At 38.7% G+C, this 21,220-nt stretch overlaps 1 protein-coding gene across 4 annotated transcripts in view; it reads left to right on the top strand.

Annotated features, from left to right (window-relative positions):
* Positions 1 to 954: 954 nt before the first annotated feature.
* Positions 955 to 21,220, top strand: part of Ten-a (Teneurin-a transmembrane protein) — a 65,281-nt gene continuing 45,015 nt past the window's right edge. For 2 of the 4 annotated variants that reach the window (XM_073085663.1, XM_073085662.1), the window contains exon 1: positions 16,141 to 16,527. In XM_073085663.1, the coding sequence (XP_072941764.1) occupies positions 16,400 to 16,527 (128 nt within the window). In that variant the 5' untranslated portion in view covers positions 16,141 to 16,399. Of the gene's footprint in view, positions 1,020 to 16,140; positions 16,528 to 21,220 lie in introns of those variants that run through there. The other 2 variants (XM_073085660.1, XM_073085661.1) reach the window with 2 other exon arrangements.

Here is a 21,220-nt window from a genome sequence, read left to right as displayed (position 1 = left end):
ATGGAACTTTGTTTATAAAGATTGCAAATAATTGTCTCATTTAATTAAGGAGAATGGTGTACATATTATAGTGTCAAATTTCATACCATTATAACACTAACACACTAAAATCAAAGCCAAATATAGTTAATCAAACTAAAACTTGCAAATCTGACCTAACTACCCTCATTTGCAAGTCGGTAGGGTTGTACAACAGTAGAGAGAAAATGGCAGATTGTGTTTAGATTTATAGACACGAAAAAAATTACATATATAAAACTCATTTAATTTTATCTTAATCCGACCTTTTAAACTGTATTGTTGATAAGAAAATCACTTCTTTAAAAGAGAGAGAAATTTAATAAAACAGCATAATTAATGAACAAGTCAGAATTCCCTTTGAAAAAATGATAGATTTAATTTTTGCACAAAATTAGAATATCATAGGCTTTGCATACGCGGTGTCAAGATCACGTCGGCCGTAGAGTCGCTACCGTCGTGGGTGACACGCGCCCCTGCTCCGACGACACCCACCACCCTCCACCCTCAACCCTCGCACCACGCATGCTCCAATTATAATCTGCTTAGGGATGTCCTGTGTCGATTTTTTTATAATTTTAAAACACAAATTCAAACAACCACTCAATGCAGCTGAACCAAGTTAGTAGAGCTATACATTGGACACTCTCATTCATCATAGTTTCAAATGACCCGTTAAAAAACAAACAGGAGAATCGAGATCGTGTTTCAATCCAAACGTTGGCTGAAGAACAGACAACACAACATTCATAGGGAACATAAGCTTTCCCGTGTGTAGTGGAGAAACTGACAGGGTTAATCGTGATAGCCACCCGCGGCGGATAACTCGATAGCTCGGCACAGGATAGGGCGGCATTATCCCGTCGCGTAGAGTGCGCGCGCAGCGGCGTCGTGCGGAGGGCGTCAAATCGCCTGCGGAGGGCGCTCGGTCCGCGCGTGTTCCGTCCGCCGCGTGGTCACTCGACACAACACCTCCGACGGCGAGGTACCCTCGGTGCTCGGTACGCGACCTGCTCCGCGGTCACTGACCGATACCGCCAGCGATCGCGACCTCCGCCCTTACGACCGGTGGGCGCCGCGCGAGCCGTCTCCGGCGCCCGCGGGCTCCGATAGCACTGGCAGGTAGCCACGACCCCGATAGCGTGACATCCACCAATATCCTCCAAAACGGCGCAATACTCCCTAATCGTGTGTCCGACTTTAATTTGTTTTCTTATTGTTTTCGGTGTTTATTGTTTTCCTACAATGTGTTTTGTAATAACATGCCTCGAACGGCGAACGTTCGTGACCCCCGTGACTTACGGACTACGGTGGCATGAGATGTTGTGAGTTTTTACTACGCTAACCTGAATATCTTATGAATAAACATTTTAAAAGCTTGTTGTTGACTTATACTTATGATATGTTTACTTATGGTATACGGGAATAGTTAGGTTAGAAATCTATATAAAGATTATATTTTTAACAAACAAACATATTTTTTTAAATATTTGATAGAACAGATAATGTTATATCCGATAAACTCGTGAAAAAGGCAATTAATCGTAAAGCCAAGTGAATTTTAATAAAGCAACAAAAAATATAAAAGCAGTCCTCATTTTAATTATCATTTCCCGTAGAGACTTTAATAATACAATATTATAACAACGTTAAATGTAATTGTTTCATACACTATAAATCTTGTCTATAAATGCTTTTATTACGATTGGTGCATAAAGCTAGTTTATTCTCATAAGCTTCTGCCACAAAAACTTACTATAGAATCTCGTTCTGTGATTCTATTCCAAGCTTCTGCAGTAAAAAGCTTACCGTCGCAAAGCTGCTCAACATTTTATCTTACCGTTAAGTAATTTCTCACAAAAAGAGTCCTATTTAGATGACTTTGCTCACTATTTTTTGCATAATGTTTTATCAATTTTAATATAGTACCCAAATCAGAGTTTTTGATGGTAGATTTATGTTTATTAGTATATTATACGAATATTTATTATATATTACGTATAAAAACTTTAATAAAAACACACTCAGTCAGATTCAGAATAAATATACATTTTTAAGAAAAAGTTACATATTTTATAGTTTAAAATTGTGTTGTTCATCGTTTGTATTCAAATGCTTAATATTATATGCCCTTTGAAATTTTAATACGCTAATTAAACAAGCTGACAATTTTTTTAAAAACATAATCTTATATATAAAATTCTCGTGTCACAATGTTAGTTACCGTACTCCTCCGAAACGGCTTTACCGATTTTCACCAAATTTTATATGCATATTCAGTAGGTCTGAGAATCGGCAACTATCTATTTTTCATACCCCTAAATGATAAGGGTTGTTCACCCTTAACATTTTTTTATTTATATGGCAACACAACGTTTGCCAGGTCAGCTAGTTTTATATAAGCTTTCAATTACATGTGATCTTACCAATATATTAATTATATAATATTTAAGTTAGTACTAATATTTTACGTTTGTAACTAAATATTTTTAATTCGCAATATACCTAATTAAGAAATTAACAAATAACTAATTATGTTATGATGTCAAGATCACGAACTACACAATAACAAGATGATTATCATTGTAATTTATATATATAAATTAGGTTATCATCATTTTTCCTTTTTTATCACAAATGTAACTGGATTAAAGTTGTATTACGGGTAATTATACAACTATAATTTGTACAATTCCAATTGTTATTGTTAGTAAATAAACAAACATTATTTAAATAGTACCTACAAAGGATTAAAAATAAAATGTTAGACTGAAGTTCATATATTTCTCCAAGATTCCTTAAATAATTGTTTGTAAAAAACAAGTTAAAAGAATACGAGTAATAAAAACAGTAAGTTATAGTTGATACTTATAATTTTCGAAGCTTTCTTACGTTGGTACCCTGTTACATCTTTTTACAAACTTTGTCTATGATGCTCCGCAGCAATTACAGAAAGTATTTTATGTTATATATTACATATAATGTCTATTTTTTCCTTTTAGTCGCCCAATGGTGTACTTAACAGTCCATCATCCGACAGAACCTATTAGATTACAGTCTTGTCTTAAAGTATACACAATTTGTGTCCATTTGTTCGCTTGTAAACATCATAAATGCTTCAATAAGGACTCTACCTCCTATGTATGTAGCAATATAAAAATAAAATAATTATGTGAGAATATGAGTGTGTATATGAGTAATATCCTTAAATTATCACAAAGCATATTGAACTGTTCAAAATCATAGACAAGAATATTTATAACGTAACATACAAATTACTTCAACAGATCTAGCAAATAGGCATACATTCCACTTACTGTTGTGGTCAAATTCTATAGGAAGCAATGCCAGGAACTAATCTAACGTAAAAATAAACTTGGCAAAGTTGGTACCAAGAAAAAGGACATTTATGACTTATATGCAATAAACTACTTACTGATTGTTGTCAACCCATTTATGTCCCACTGCTGGCCACGGGTCCTCTCACGGAGTGAGCAGGGCTAAGGTTATAAGGGGTTAGGTCCACCGCACTGGCCAAATGCGAATAATGGACATCATAATACTCTTAGAATTTTTTTAAGAACTTCAAAGCGTGTATGTTTCTCAACGATATTTTCCTGCGACTTCAACCTCGGACCTGCGAGGCTAAGTCAAGCACTAGGCTATCAAGTCTTGTACTTACAACTTAGAAATTACTTTACAATTATCGTAAATAAACCCCGCTAATCGTATGCCAACGAAGCTGTGGGACCATAAACCAGAAACCCGTGCGATATATTAACGGCATCTTGAACTCGGACCCCGCCATCAATTAGGTTCGACTTGTTCTCGCAATTATGTACTCAGACTAAATTGCTGGAAAATTCGTCGATCGTTAATGGCCCGGCTAAGTCTGTTAGCCTGACACATGATGAAGATTGCTCGCCCATCCGGTCGCGTTCACACGCTAAAAAGATTATAAACGTATGTATAGGTACAGGTGGGTTGAAAATATTTAGACGTTGTCGATATGTAACAGAATGTACGTGTGATTTATTACAGTCACGCTTTATGACATTGATTGTACATCATTATCGTTAAAAAACAGGTGTACATCAAATACAAAAAAGCCACAACCCCACACCTATTTCTGCTTAATAACAGCGGTTTGGTGTTCCATTTAAAGAAAATACCCATCTAATTTCCATGTTAATTCCTGTTAATTCCTAATGTGTGTTCCATGTTAATTCCTAAGGGCAGCAACTCATCTGTGGTATACCTCAGGCAGGACTCTAATCTGGGATTAATTACAGATAACCATTCGCTTAGACGCTATTACTAACAGATAATGCATACTAGTTTGCAACTTTGCAACTCCGATATCACAAAAGAAGTTACGTCAGCTTACGACGGTTACCAGCGAGCTAACATCGACCGTTCTAAGTCAATTAAGGAACTAGGAGTCAGGTAGTTCCGTGGCGAAGGTATTGTCACGTGTCACAAATGAAACGACACGCACACATTGTTTGCGAACGTCGCTTAGCGTCCTCGGCTAATGCGGTGGCCGACAAGAGGACAATTTCCGGGCCCGCCCCTACCTTCCCGCCATTACGCACTAGAAACAATTCCCGAACCATTATAATCATTAATGACAACGCCCGTACACTGATTCTGACGTGACACTATTATTCATTGTCTTGCACTAAATATTTGGAAGCCATTATCGTCTCCTGATTTATTACCCTTCGTAGTAAACTGAAAATATACCTTTATTAAAATATCATTATTTTTTACGCTACTTTCAAATACCTACCGCTATTGTAAGCTACAAACGGCTTTGCACTACAATGATAATAAGCCACGAAATGAATTGTTTAATCCACACAAGCACAAAATAAAGGACACAAAAAAGAAACAAAGCAAAAGCGAGTTTGTATTTTAAAAAGTTTGGTTGCGTTTCGCGAAAACATTTGTTTCGAAGCCGAGCCACGCCGGCCCCTCAACACAAGCACGTCCGTCTGTCGACTCTAATATAGTCCTGAACCACTTTGATCTCATCTTATAAAAATCTTCAAACGTAACGTTAGAACTTGGAAGTATTTATTTTTTTCAGACACCTAATTTATTCGCAAATTAAAGAGCGCTTCGGGAAGATTATTTTTAAGCGCGGATACAAAGGTATCTTAATGAACTATAGGAATGTTTTAAGTAGCTGCCATAGATTAGTAAAGATTACTCACTCCTAACAAGAAAATGTACCCAGTTTTGAGAATTGAAATAGTTGCGTAAAAAAGTTTTGCCACGTCACCGTGCTAAAATGTCCCTAAAATATTTGAAATAATTATTTATTTTCACGTTAATTACTCAGTATTGGTTATTTATTCGTAAATTTTCTTCAAAAATGTTTTTATTTGTCAAGAATTCAAAAAAAGAACTTACTAAAATAAGCCGCTTGTGGCTTCATTCAATTTCAAGGCGGCGAAGTATCTTTACTAATCTATGGTAGCTGCATATTTCAAAATATCATACTTTGTCTTTACACTGATATTTCATCTTCGCCCATTATTATTCACTGTTGGGCTCATTTCCGTTAATCTATTAGAAAACATAACTTGTTTATTCGCGGTTTAATCCATCAACATTAAAGGAAGTAATTGTTTATTTATAACAAGAGCTCCGGATATCTAAAGTGGAAGGATCACAAGAATATCGTTACTAGTTCACATTAAAGTATTACGCCACTTGTTCATAAGATACGGGAGATTAAAGCTTATTTAAGTTTTAAAGTAAAAATATCGCGAGAAAATATAAAGTTTTCTTTAAATAAGATTTCAATAGTGTGTAAAGTCTATCAACTGATGTATCTCTCATAAAACCATCTCTTTTCTTCTGTGAGGGCACTGGGCATGTGTCTTGCCCAGTAGTGGGATGGAAATGTATTGTTAATGATGATAATTGATGACATATCTACAACATACTTATTAAAGTTATTACACTTTTCTGTGTATGTATCTGTATTTAAAAGATAGGAGATTAGTCTTTTCCGGTAAAGATTTAGATTTTAGATGGAGCATATGATAATGACTTTATGATAATAACTATTAACCAATTTTACACTACTACTCGACTTTATATCAAGCTCCTAGATTATAGGTAAAATGTTTTTCAAAAATTACACGATTGAAGCAAAATCAATACGGATAAGTCACGGTTGAACTCGTATTTGGGTCACATCGTACTACATGCAGATGCGGATTTAAGGAGATCTCTTGCATACGCCATATTAATATTTAAGCTTCATTTACATTCAAAAATAAAGTCCTAGAGTATGTAACGGTCAAAACATTTAGTTACCTAATTGGTTACATCCCTATTTAAAGCAATTTTGTTAGTTTTCTCGTAAGTAAAAATATTTTTTTTTTTTTTTTTTTATATGTTTGAGCCTAACGATAAAGCAAACGTGCTACCTGATGGAAAGTAGTCAACGTCGCCTATGAACATTTGCAACACCAGAGGAGTCGCCAATGCATCGCCGGCTTTGAAGGAGAGCTCTTTTTGCACCTTTTTTGAAGAGCCCCATGTCATAGCGCTCTGGGAATACCTCAGGAGGAAGTTCATTCCACATCTTGCACGTTCGTGGCAAGAATGTCCGTGCAAACCGAACTGTGGAGGACCGCCACGGGTCCAGTTGGTGTGGATGGAACTTCATCCTTCGGCGAGTGGTGCGATGGAGGAATGGTGACGTAGGCATCAGGTCAAATAGTTCCTCGGAGCACTCACCATTGTAAAGCCGGTAGAACACACAGAGGGAACCTATGTCCCTCCGCAAGCTTAAAGGTTCTAACCGATCGGAGGTCCTGGGGTCGTTGACGATTCGGATCGCGCGTTTTTGCACGGAGTCAAGTGGGTTAAGTTGGTATTGGGGCGCCCCTGCCCAGAGATGGGAGCAGTACTCCATGTGAGGTCTCACTTGAGCCTTATACAACAGAAGGAGTTGCCCCGCAGTGAAGTACTGCTTCGCTCTGTTCAGGACGCCCAGCTTTCTTGATGCCAACTTGGCCTTAACGTCCAAATGACCCCGGAACTGCACGTCACACGATATGTCAACTCCCAGGATCCCCACACTTTTATCAATGGTGAGTGGAATACCTTGGAACCGTGGCGCTATGACGAATGGGGTTTTTTTAGCGGTAAACGCGCAGACTTGTGTCTTCGTGGGGTTAAACTCAACAAGGTTAAGTCGACCCCATGTCGAGACCTGCTCCAGAGAGTCTTCGATTTCAGACACAAGTCGGATTCTGCTTTCCTCCACGAGAGTCCGAGAGGTGTTTGCACGGCCTGTATACACAGCATCTCCCGTACTATCATCTGCATAGCAATGAATGCTGCTAGTTTTTTGCAACATGTCATTGATATGCAGAATGAATAGCGTGGGAGAGAGGACAGAGCCCTGGGGCACGCCAGCGTTAACATGCTTCGTGTCTGAGCAGCACCCGTCTACTACGACTTTGATTTGCCGCTCAGACAGAAAACTGGCTACCCATGTGCACAGCCTCTCGGGAAGACCGTAAGATGGAAGCTTCGCGAGAAGGGCCCTGTGCCAGACCCGGTCAAAGGCCTTAGCGATGTCTAGGCTAACTGCCAAAGCCTCACCATTACTCTCAATGGCTTGCGCCCATCGGTGTGTGAGATACACCAAAAGATCACCAGCTGAACGGCCCTTGCGGAAACCGTATTGGTGATCGCTGATCAGCCGGTGATCCTCGAGGTACCTCAGGAGCTGGGTATTAACAATACGCTCCATAACCTTTGAGAGCAGGGAGGTGATCGCTATAGGCCTGTAATTAGCCGGGTCACTGCGGTCACCCTTTTTGGGAATCGGGTGAACGAGGGCTACCTTCCACGAAGACGGTACTTGTCCTGTGGTATAGGAAAGCGAGAATAAGCGCGTTAAGATGGGAGTCAATTCGGGAGCACACGTCTTCAGCACCACCGCGGGGATTTCATCCGGCCCACTCGACTTCTTGACATCAAGGGACAATAGAGCTCGCCTGACAGCTTTCTGCGTAAAGCGTATATTAGGCATAGAACTCTCACACCGCGGGATGGTCGGCGGTGTGGCCCCCATGTCATCGAGAGTCGAGTTTGAGGCAAAGAGAGTGCCCAGAAGATCGGCTTTTCCCTTTGCCGTATGGGCCAGAGAATCATCTGATTTCCGCAGGGGCGGTAGTGAGGAGCGACAGAAATTACCTTCAACAGCTTTGGCTAGCGACCAAAAGGCTCGACTCCCGGAGGGGTAACCAAGTAATCGCTCGCCAATTCTGCCAACGTGCCTAGACTTCGCCTTGGCCATATGCTTCTTTGCTGATCGGGAGGTAGCGTTAAGGGCGGTTCGTAGCTCGGAGGTCTTCGGATCCTTGCATGCGTGCGCTGACGCCCAGGCTTGGTAGGCCTCTTGCTTATGACGTGATGCCTTAGCGCAAGACCCATCAAACCAGGGCTGACTCCGTCCACCGACGGACACGACAGAGTTTGGAATGAAGCATTCCATACCCTGCCGTATTACGTCGGCTACAGAGTCAGCGCACGTGCTAGGATCACCCGAGACGAAGCACAGCTGCCTCCACGGGTACGAGGCCAGGAATTCCCGGAACGCGTCCCAATCTGCTGACCTGTAGTGCCAAACTTGTCGCTTCCCCGGAGGTCGAGCCCCCGTGGGACGCGACAAGGGCACAGAAGAACTTACCAAGCAATGGTCAGAAGATCCAAGGGGAGCCTTGACCATCACTTGGTAGTCCTCGGGACGGTTGGTCAGCAGGAGATCTAGCAAAGACGCAGTATGGGTCTCTATATCAGGTACCCTAGTATGACCGGGTACGACCTGGGAGAGCCCATATGCCAAGGAGAACTCATACGCAGTTCTTCCGGCAAAGTCAGTGGTTCGGGAGCCCAGCCACTCAATGTGGTGGCCATTAAAGTCACCCAGAATCACCAACTCCGCCGAAGGACACTGCTGCAGCATTCTGTCAGTCGCCCACTGGACGTGCTCGAATAATCGAGTTGTCTCTTCATCTCCGCTATAGGACCTATATAGGCACGCGTAGACGCGGGTTTGCCCCCCAATATCTACGCGCACCCACAACAGAGATAGGTCCTTGTCTTCAAGGCAGCTGAGACGGCGGCAGCAGATATCGCCCCGAACATACACACATACCCCGGCTCGACGCCTAAAGGCATGTTCTAAACTATAGCCGGGGTAATCTAAATACGAGGTGTCGCCCGAGGGCGATATCTGCGTCTCCGTCAAAAAGAGGAAAGCCGGCTTTTCCGTCTCAAGGTGGTGATGGACGGCATCCAGATTGGAATGGAGCCCCCTGATGTTGCACATGTCCACAGTAAGTGTGGAGGAGGTCGCCGCTGTGCATAACTTTTTCCTTTTTAGCTGCCGTTTCATGGTGGTTTTTGAAGAGCGTAGGAATTAGAAAGGATTTGCGGTGCTCCGTCGCCGCCTCACGGGACAAAGTGCGGGTCTCGTAGCGGCGTGTTCACAGAGGTAATGTGGGATGCTGGCGCGGGGGACGGAAGGGCCCCCGGTCCCCCCCGTGCACGACTACCCGGCTCCACTCCGGTCTCTTACTCCGGCAGGGTAATCGTGCCACGGGATTTTTCGCCGGTTGGCGGGACAGCCTCCCGGGCCAGAGGTTGACGGTGTTACCCGGGTTCGGGTCCCCAACTAACCGGCGGGCGGCCAGCGGACAACCGTTTCACCGGGTCTCCCTGGCCCCCGCGCCAATACACCACGCCCCCGGGAGCAACGACGCTTAAAGAGACCTACCGGACCCGAGAGGTACGCCGTCGGAAGCACCACAAGAGGATGGGAAGGGGGGATAAAGGGATGAACTGGCTCCCAGGCGCACTACCGAAACACGACGAGTCGTTATTAGCGGTAGACTCCGGCCTGAGGGTGGTAGCTAGCCAGGCAGATCCCACGAAGAGACCTTACCACCAAGAAAGATAAAAATATAATCAAATCTTGAAAACCTATTTTAACTTATTTAAATACAAAACTATAGTTTGTCATGTTGAAGCTGTGCTGACAGTATAGTCTTTCAGCAGCTAGTAGTAAAAGTCTTGATTTTGATCTTATATGATTCGTTTCGAAAACTTCAATAGATTGATTATTTGTTTTTAGTTTTGTAAACTTTATTTTTTTACTCATATTTGTGCACGAATCTTTCCCCGTGACTGGCGGAAGTCTGAAGTAAGCTCCACCACACAACTTACTCGTAATTTTAAACTAGTGAAGTTACAACTTCTCTTTATTGAAATTTAATAAAAAATATGCAACTACGTATGCGAATCTCCCATGATAATTACGTTAATAACATCCAGCAAATCACACTACGAAATGAGGCATGAAATGTTAGAGTGGAGGCTTGGGAACGGGACGAGCGTGCGTAATTACCCGTCGAGAATGTGGCCGAGTCCTGCGGCCGGCAGCCTCCGACCGCCGCTAAACTACGAATAAAGTGCTCTATGTCCTCTCCTTTCCTCGTTAACTCTGCTACACACTAATATACCAGTCCATTTTAATTGTACGAACAAAAAGTGCCCCAGTTTTGTATCTAGGTACGTGCTGCATCGACGTCGAGTTTCCTTTTAATTAAACGACTCCCGGGCTTTATAAATAATGATTGGTATTTTGCACCGAACTCGTAGAATCGGCGCGGTTCAATTATGTAAAAGACCTCCGAAACCCAACAAAGCTTTCCCAATTAAATTGTTTTTCACCTACCTACTTAATTTTTCAATGCGATCGCTTCGAAGTGTTGTGAGCTAGAGCGTGCACGCGTGTCCTCGGGGCGTCTATTAAGTAGACAGGAATCGTTTCCCACAATCCGCTCCCAGCTCGTCACGAATCAATATCGTCTTTTATTTTATGAAACGTGCTCCACATACACACAAACACACACATGCACAAACTACTTCACCGTAGGCACTCACACAAACAACGATCTATCGAGCTAGGGTTGCATCTACGTGAAAAAGCTAAGCTAGAAAAAGTTGCTCGAACTAAAACTATCGACTACATAGAGAACGGAATTGTTCGCTTAAACCGAGAACGTTAATTAAAATCTGTTTTCGATCACAATATTAGTTTCTCATTAACTTAACGAATTTTGCGATTTTGCTAACATTTTAGCGCTCCAATTTGGATCTAGCTTCCCAAAATAAGATCAATAAGTTTTAGCAACTATGTTACTTAGTAATTTGAAAATTTTTGTTCAATTTGTATAATAGATTTTAACCTAACAAAAAATTGAACTTGATAGAGAATTTGTTTGTCTATTACACAAAATTATACTTATATAAGAGATACATATTTACATTTTGTAAATTATACGGTACTTATTATACCACTACTTATTGTACGATATTTTTATAAATACATGATAAATAAACCCAAATTAATTTATATTCGATTTGCCATCCTTAATAAATATCTCAGTATGGCAAAGATAGCACATGTTAAGTGTGAACCGATTCATTGACACATTTTTTGTATGAAACTCTAAACTTTTACGCTAATTAAAATAGTTAAGTAATTTTTTATAGCGTACCGGGCCGACGGATGCCGAAACTTATTTGGGTCACGAAGATTAATTAGATTCAAACAAAGACACGGGCTTAATACTAGTGAAAATGTGCCGACTAAAGTATTCATTACTTGTCATATTGGAGACGAATAAACACTATCGTACTTATAAATTTGAAGATAATTTATACGGAAATTTAGAAAAATACATAATATAACTAATGTATATGATGGATATATAGTTATTTACATGGAAGTTATATATTTTAAGCACATCTGATAGAAGCTCAAAAACTGAAGGTTCGATTTTTTATCAACATTTTTTTTTTTTTTTTTTTTTTTTTATAATATAAGAGTAGCAGACGAGCATGCAGTGCACCTGATGGTAAGTGGCTACTGCCGCCCATGGACATCTGTAATCAACCCCAGATAGGATTAGATATTCCTACCTGAGGTCGGCCACAGATGCGCCACTACCCCTGAGGACTAAGCTGGAATGCCTCGGAAAAGTCTGTCTCCCTTACCACACCCTTCAAACCGGAACACAGCAGCGCTTAACACTGCTGTTATTAGGTAGAAATAGGTGTGGCGGTGGTGCCGCCGGAGTCGAACCACAAAGGGTTCTACCACCTTCAGAATATATACCTTTTGTTGTATAATCACTGTTTTATATACAAAAAAATGCTAAGTATCAATATAATTAAAATGGTTTTATATAATCTCAAAAAACAATTAAGAACACATGCTTATTATCGACATCAATTATTACCCCTATTTGAAAAGGTGATAACAAATAATTTCTTAACTAACAACTACCAAAGCCCTAATATAAAGTATATTTTCCTGTGTTACTTGTGTTTATGTCGCGTTTTTATGTTACTCTCAAAACTGCTCACTCTTTATTGGTCAGACACGTGCCTGATACTGGCAACAGTAATGTAAACAATGGCACGTTAATTACAACAGTATTATTGTGTTATTTTCTCGATTAATACATTTGACTGAACTCGATGTTCATTTTTACGTCCACTAAAAGCTTCGACGATGTAATTAAAAGTTAATGACGTATTATTTCTGTGCACCTTTTGTTCGTTGATAACCAGTTCAAAATATACAGACTTTATTTATTATATACATGTGCCCTTTCAGGAACGAAAGTCCTTAATAGTAATGCAAAATTACAATAATGACTTGAATTGCAATAATTGATAATGATTTAAAACAAAAATAAGTCTTATCGATATTTCCATGCGTTCAGTATTTTTGATATTATAAAACCGGTCGCGTACGATGCTTGACTTTTCGTTTCTCTATACTAGCACACACACACACACACACACACTTATATTTGTATGTATAAACTAGTCGTGAAGGTAAGGCTACTCTTACTGCCACCCACTAATTCCCCCCGCCCCCCCCCCCGTACCCCCGAACACCAAAGTCTAGCTAATATAAATAATCAAGAATCAATTACGCCTATAATTCTCCGCCTTAAATGTATAGTCTCAAGCACCGTTTCAGACGAACTAGTAAGCTATCAGCTCCCACATGCCTTAAGTGCCTTAAGTAATAAAGTACGCAAGTTCAAGTGCAAGAACAAGGCTGCTTACACACGAAGCTCGGTCAGAAATGCATCAGTCGGTGCCATGGGAAAACGTACAACCATCCGGCCGCTTCCTCGTTACCTTATAAGCGCAGGCAACTATTGCTCAAGACAGTAAGACTAACTGTATAAGCTCGCCTGTTATAGATTGATTATGGTACTCTAGAAAGTATGGTTTATGCTTGTTCAATCTAATGGGAAAGCCCAACTAAATGTCTCATTATTATAAATAGGAAACCAGATAACGTTCCTAAAGTATTTTCAGGGAATGTGTTAGGAGAATGTATAGTTTTCTTCTTATTGAGATTATTTTTTATTTATTCGATATTGTAATTCATTGATAATTTTAACGGCAAAAGTATTTTACTCTCTGTAGAACACAGAAACAACCGTCCAAATTGGTTACGTAGTTTTCGAAACAGAATTTTGGATTTTTTTCCTTTCATTTCACGTCATGTTAATCAAAATAATTACTTTTTATGATATAACAATAGCCTTATATTTTATAGGAGAAATTTCTCAGTATCGAGTGATTTACGCCCACCACATTGTTCGCAACTATAATAAAGTATATCAAGCCGTATCAATCTATTATAGGATAGCCTACGCATGTGCCAAACTTAGAAGATAGCGGCAACTATTGAGTAATTTGACGCAAGTGAGTATTTTTCAAAAGGTCATTTTTAGATCTAAATGTAATTAGATTATAGCTATTTATTTTTGCAAAGAAAACATATTATATTTGTTATTTTTTGGAAGAACTTCTGTGTAAAATGTATGAATCATAACAAATTCTATTAAGACATAAATTATCAAGATAAAAAGTATGCTTTTAGTTATAACAAAAAAACAGTGATAGCCTAGTCATTGATACTTGGTCTCTCGATCGAGGGGTCCAATATTCAAATCACAGGCACGCACCTATTGTTTTAAGGTTACGTGCGTATTCGAGATTAATAATTTGCTTTAACGAAGAAAATTAATCGCGAGGAAACCTGCGTACCTGAGAGTTATTTTAAAAAATCTCAAATATTTGTAAAGTCTACCAAATTCCACTTGGTCAGCGTGGTTTAATATGGCCTTAACCTTCTTATTCTGAGAGGAGACTGCCCAGCAGTGGAACAATAATACTTGTAATATTCTAGCAATTTTACTTTATGAATTATTTCTTATGAAGGTGTCAAATTATCGTCCATTTATAAGCTTAATATAGCATCTCAACCTATTCACGCTAATTCAATTTTACCGATATAAATCCTTCAATTTGTATCTCTCCTTGAGCAATAAATATTTCTTAGCGAGAAGTTTATATGACGTGTTAAATAGTATTTTCTCCGTACACTATATCGCCAGGCTGAATCATTTAATAATATCCCTAGTAGGAAAGCTAATTTGTAATATATCAACCTAATTCGTTTAGTAAGTCTGTTACAAGTACTTTTCACAATACCAGATGGATCGCAAATAGAAATTGGGTTCAAAATTAGGGTAGGAAATGATCGCATTCTACTGTGTCATGTACACACACAATACTCGTAACAGATATCGAACGACAGATAACAACGACTCATAACAGATATCGAAATTCAACATTTTGATATCTGTCTGGCCGGGGTTCGAACCCAGAACCCATGGCGTAACCTGCATGGTTACCGCTTTGCTACGCGGGTCGCTTATATAAAATCTTATATTTTTATATCCAGTTATTTCGGATAATTAATTAGGAGTGCATAAAATAAATGTCACTATTTGTCGACAACTCACTTCATGCCTTCGTCAGCCGGTTCAGAAACACAAAACAAAGTTTCGTCGCCGGGGTCTTAAATTCCCTAATGTTTGTCAAAACATACTTAAACCTGTCAGGAGGCGCTTAAATCAATTTATTATACAGGTACTCGGAGACACTTCGGCACCGAGCATGTTTACCCACATGTATATGTATGTAAATCTTACGTACGTTGCTTCTTCAAAATCCGTATGGAAAACTCTAAGCCTCTTTTATATTCTTATTCCTTATCCTTGTGGGATAATTCAGGCCCATAGGACAGGATTTTACATAATTTTACCGCAACCCTTTTTATTGGAGTACGCTTTCGCGGAATCACTGTATTCTTATGTGAGAATTTTATCGGTCGCAGAGAAGCGAGCGCTAAATTAACAAACATTCAATAAATCAGACGAGTAATACAATTTGGCGAGTGTAAATAAAATTTGAGTAAGGGTAACGAGATTCTAAAGCAAACATTTGAGAGTGTAAAAGGGTAACGGGTGTACGCCTGTCGTATTTGTCGTGAACAATGTGTGTGAGGGCAATTGTTTGACATGCAAAGCGCTGAGATCAACCAGCCGCCTCTCCAGCAGAGGGAGAAAGCTGTGTGATATATGTACGACATAATAACCCCACTATCCCATGATGATTCAAATAAATTTTCCCGGTATTACCATAAACCCTATTTGGAGCTTTATTATTACTATCTTCTCTAAATTAAAGGCTAAACATATACATACTCGTACTTTTCCTATTCTTATAAACCACGTGGTATAATAGTTTTTAATTAATAGTTTAGTGTTGAACTGCTGTTAAATGTTTTTTACTACCTTGTTAAAGATATAAATCATATTCGCTACAAAATTTCGGAAACATCAAGGATCCTTAAACACATTAACAAAGAAATATTGTTCACACTTCAACAAAGGGCATTCTTTGAAATAAATTTAACCACATAACGTCATGTCGAACACGGGTAGAGCGGATCGCGCTTCTCATTGTTGCGTAAACTCTATTACTTACAATATGCCGTCTTTGGTATGGGCCACATTTTTTGTTGGATCATCTAATAATTCGGCGAGCTTTTATGGCACCTCGTCTCTACAAAAACTACGAAAGCTGGGCGAGGGTCGCGGGACGCCGGCGGGTCCGGAGCCCGACAGTCGGCCGCGCTCACCCACGGGGACAGGCTGCGTACTCGAGCACCGATACGCACGAAACGTGCGCTCCGATCGTAGTGACACTCTTGTTATTCCAGAAACGCGTGAAAAACATAACTATGTTTAACGAAACGGACCATTAAATTTAAAGTGAACAATTACAATGAACGTTCCGACGATAATAGTAGAGATGTGAGTGATAAAGGAGTTTAAGTGCAATGTTGGGTTCCAAGATTGAAATATAACTGTGTAGTGGACTGAGTTGTGTGATCGAGATGACGATGAAGTCGCTGAAATACAGCGAACGGGATGATATGATGGAGGGGTTCAGCCCGGTGCCGCCGCCCCTCCCGCGCCGCCAGCCCGTCAGGAACATCTACGCAGAACCCTTCGTAGACCCTAGGTAAGTAACAAGCACTTTATAATATTCGTTCAGAAAAATAGTAATCATGGTGATCTGGAGAAAGGTTTGCAGGTTCGATTCCTGACGCTCACTTTTGGTAATATCCATTTTGTTTTACAAAACATTTACTTTTATTTACTGTAGATACAGGATATAATTCTTGTTGTTTTCAATGGTTTACCACAGAAATTGTTACATTTACTATTAGTTAATAACTACAGTATATACTAGTCTTACATATGTATTAACATTCATTCGCCTTTAATTTACAAAACCAAAACTTCTTTCATCGAAAATATAAATTGGCTTTTTCAACTCAACATGAATGAAAAGATGTTCCATTCAATAAATCTGCTACAAACGTAATTAGAAAGAACGTTGAATGGCGGCAAGATGAAATAGATAATATTAATCCATCCGCTAATAAATTATGGAGCTTTTGATAAAGCCGACTGCATTCAACCGTGCACAAGAAACATAAATGATCGCTCGGAACTATAATCAAACATTGCAACAACGTTCTAAACTGGTATTGATCACGGCTACAAGCATCAAATTAGTCACGCTCATAGAGATTTCTTCGGCTAGTTTGCGATCCTCATTATTAGATACTTACATAAATTGTTTCATACGAGTCTACATCGGTGACAAATTGGCAACAGATGCCTTTGGACGGCTACAGATATGCGCCGCAATGCGCTGACCTCTGTACATATGCTACGTACATAAGCGGCACTAAACGCAAGTAGGCATTCTATTTAATTTGAAATAGCCCGCAGCTAACAATATCGTCCCGGAAGCGTATTAAAAAGAATCCAACTAAAACGAGGAAAACATTCATTCGATTGACTAGCTAGTTGAATAAACCCACGGCACTTGTTTACCTTCGCAACCCCAACTTCTGCCGCCCCTTTGCTGGAAGCCTCTCTCGAAAGTAATAATAAAGTGCCTGAAGCCAGAAAACATATAGTTCATAAATCGCACGACTACATTAATACGGCATGGGAAGCCTGACAAACACCCAACTCTATATTAACTCTATGGAACGAAAATTAATTTCACTTCCTTCAATCCAGACGTGCTTAGACGGTTTCATTTCGTAGTCGCTTTACAAAGAGCTATTATGTGGTATATTCTTTATCCATTACATAAACTTTGTCTGCTTGGAATTTCTTAGCCGTTAAAACAGCGGCAGTATACAACTATACATACAAATCTAAATAACCTCAGTAAGGAAAGATAACGGCTACCCTATGCAAATGTGTAAAGTTATTATAGGTTCAGAATTAAGATAAGACAGACAGGGAAAGGCAGTCATACATTACAGTATAAATATCACTTTTATGGTTGACACACGTTTAACTGTGACGAGAAAAAACAGTTAGAGCCAACTGCTACACCCCAACTGAAGCTCGGGCCCATATCGTTAGAGGGTAAATCTGAACTACTAATTTCATAACGCGTAAGATTTATTACCACAAATCTTATTGCCATCTGTACCCTTAGTATGAGTTTTACATTTTTACATTTTTTTTTTGTATTTATTTACGTATTTGCCCATACATTTCTAATGAGCGCCCCTAGCGGACTGTATCAGAACTGATTGGAAATGTATGGGAAATACGCTAACAAATACTAAGGCATTATTTTTTGTAAAAAAACGTAAAAACTCATAGTAAGGGTACTGTATGATATTTCTCATCAATTCCAAAGTTGCCGACAAATGAAAAGAACAAAAAAGTAAAATATTTTTTTATCCCTAAAATTATATAAAATCACAAGCAATTCGAGCGAACTCTGACCGAAATATATTTAAATGTTCAAAATCTCACCGCACAAAGTTTCTGTAAACCGAAACTTTAACAAAACACTTTATTGTAGTCTTTTGCTCTTAAAGCTACAAAGAATAAATTCTGTTATTGATCGTTGCTCTTTGAATAAACTAAAGCTACCATTTGAATTTGAATGTAAAATTATGTAGATCAGAGATTTTACTGGCTTTCCAGTCTTTGAAATTAGGTACTTAAAGTACAAATTAAATAAAATTTGGGTAAGTATTGAATACATTTGTTGCTTGGGAACATCGTTCGAAACATTTGATTGTGGGAAAAAGAATACTTTTGTTAATCTATCTGCCCAATAAACTAGTTGTCGTATTTCAAGCGAAAAATCGCACATTAACTAATTATCACTGAGCCTAAACTATTGAATCTAAAACCATGAGATATTAACGATGGGTTTATTTTGTAAGACATAGGTATCTATTCATAAATGTTTTTGATAATCCATCCCTACGATGATTAAATAGATGTTAAAACTTTATTTGAAAATCAGCAGATTTCTCAGTCTATTTTTCTCGAAATACCTGTTTCAATATGTGTAGGAGATCAGCCCCTAAAAAGATTACGCGTATGAGGTTGCGGGAAAAAATTCGTCATACATAAGCCTCGTTTCATTACTAGTTTCCTAAAAAATATAGGTATATATCAATTTAGATTTCCGTTTTCTTATAAGAACAATACACAACTAAATAACTAATCAGTGTAGCATTCACAACAAAATAGGCCAAGTAAAACCGTAATTTATTTATGACTTGTAACGAGCAATTTGACAGGTTAGACCGATGATCGATAACGGAAACAGAGCGCCATATTCTCCGTGTAAAGAATGTAATTTCCTCTACAATGTGTTAACAAGTTGAATGCAAGTAGGGCTGCCATCCGCTTTGATATATCGGGACTGACATTCTTGACCTCTACGGCCTCGCATACCTACATCACGACAGCTCTTTATTGTTCTCAACTAAACTGCACGACGTTGTCTGTTCTCGTAACAGTAAATATTATCATATTCCGGGTATTATTCGTCTTATTTTAAAAGGAAAGTGATATAACATGCAATTTATTGATAAATTCAATTAGATATGGTGGATATTGAATAAAAACTGTTTTAAAGTCAATTTTCTTTGGGTCATTGGACTTATTTCAATTAATTATGATAGAATAATAGTATTAATAAAAGTTTTCTAAATGACTTTTTTTAAATATAATTAAAAACTTTACCACACATTTTTGTGAAACATTTGACATATTTTTCATACAATGTCAAATTTCGATCTTTAATAAATTGGACAGATAGATTATTGACAACGAGCGTTTATCGAATCAACGCATCAACGCATGAAATTAAATCTAAAAAGTGTAAGATACTATAATTTTCAGTTTTAGAATATTATGCCTCTATAATACCTGTTTAACAAGTCTACAGAAGAGGTGGCAGCCCTAGCAAAATACATAAGTGTGACGGTTAGTGCACACAACAATGTCCAGATAACATCGGGGCTCCCCTCCTTGGAGTTCATATGCACTTTAACATTCAGACAAAAAACCCGATGATAGCATTGCTTTCTTGAAGCGTTTCTTTGTTTACCTTTTACGTTTAACTACGCTTTATTGCATTGTTTTATTGCATCTAAGATTGAATAAGTATACAAAATTAAAATAATAATTCATATACATGTTATGAAGTTTGTAATTTGAAAAAAACAATAGGTATTTATTACATTATCATTTACAAAATATTTACTCAATAGGTACGTATATTTTATAAGAAAACCTTCTATTTACTGACTTGCATATCTACCTACATTCTACCCATATATCTGCGCCGTCAATATTGATATAACAATCTGTTACATTTTACCAAAATTCCACATGACTTCTCAATGCATCGACGTGCATACGAGCAAGTAACCATTCAATATTTAAAGGCACGTTCAACATCATAAGAGGTTTCCAGCGACAAATATTTGGGCAGGCAAGTACGGAAGCTCGCCCAAGCAAGAAATGATTTCCATACCCGCCCGGACGGCAAACACAGTTCACACATCAAAGTCAAATACAAATCTCAAACTTCGTTAATAGCGTTTTGGCGATCGCTGGAAACACAAACATTGGCCCAACGAACTAGTTTAGCATCAACCCATCTTTCATTGAATTAGTTTTGCGGAGGTACCAACTACTATGTTTCCACAAAATTGATTATGATCGAATCGAATGAAATTGTGCTTTTTCTGCGACTGTCTTCGTTTTAGTACAAATAATTATTAACGTCCGGATTTTACATTCTAAATCTTTATAAAATTGTTTACAACTACTGACTCAAGATTTGCTTGTATATGCCACTTTATTCAAGCTGAATAAGCATTTGAAGAAATTCCTTTTAGAGGAGATGCTAAGAAAAACATAAAATGTAAATTATTCGAAGCTTTTGTTCCAGACACGTACAGTATAGTAATTAGATAATCATTTCAACCAACGTCTACGTTTTATTCTACAAGTATACCACTATTAATAAAATTTAAATGCAGACTAATCCTGTACACATAATGGTACTTACTGCCATTACCGTGTAACTCTAGTTTGAGTGCGAGTCTAATCTGAGTGTCTAATAATCCTTTAATAGATCCATTATCTTGGAGTACGTTGGCTGAGTGTTATAAAGTCGCGTGCAGTCTTATTAATAGGTCGAATAATTAAAGGAAGCGCTCGATCAACCTAGCACGGTGTACCATGAAAGGGGCACCGCAAGCTGCGCTCACTTCAAACTCATCGCTGCCCGTTGCAGGAAATTCAATTATCTGCTTTCGACTTTAATGTATAATATCGACACAATCATTTCATTAAACTGAATC

This window comes from Epargyreus clarus, unplaced genomic scaffold, assembly GCF_041222505.1.
Source record: "Epargyreus clarus isolate Ecla_fem2 unplaced genomic scaffold, WU_Ecla_fem_2.2 ptg000023l, whole genome shotgun sequence".
Lineage (NCBI taxonomy): Eukaryota > Metazoa > Arthropoda > Insecta > Lepidoptera > Hesperiidae > Epargyreus > Epargyreus clarus.
The sequence above is the reverse complement of the archived record's forward strand: the minus strand, read 5'-3'. Positions and strand labels throughout refer to the sequence as shown.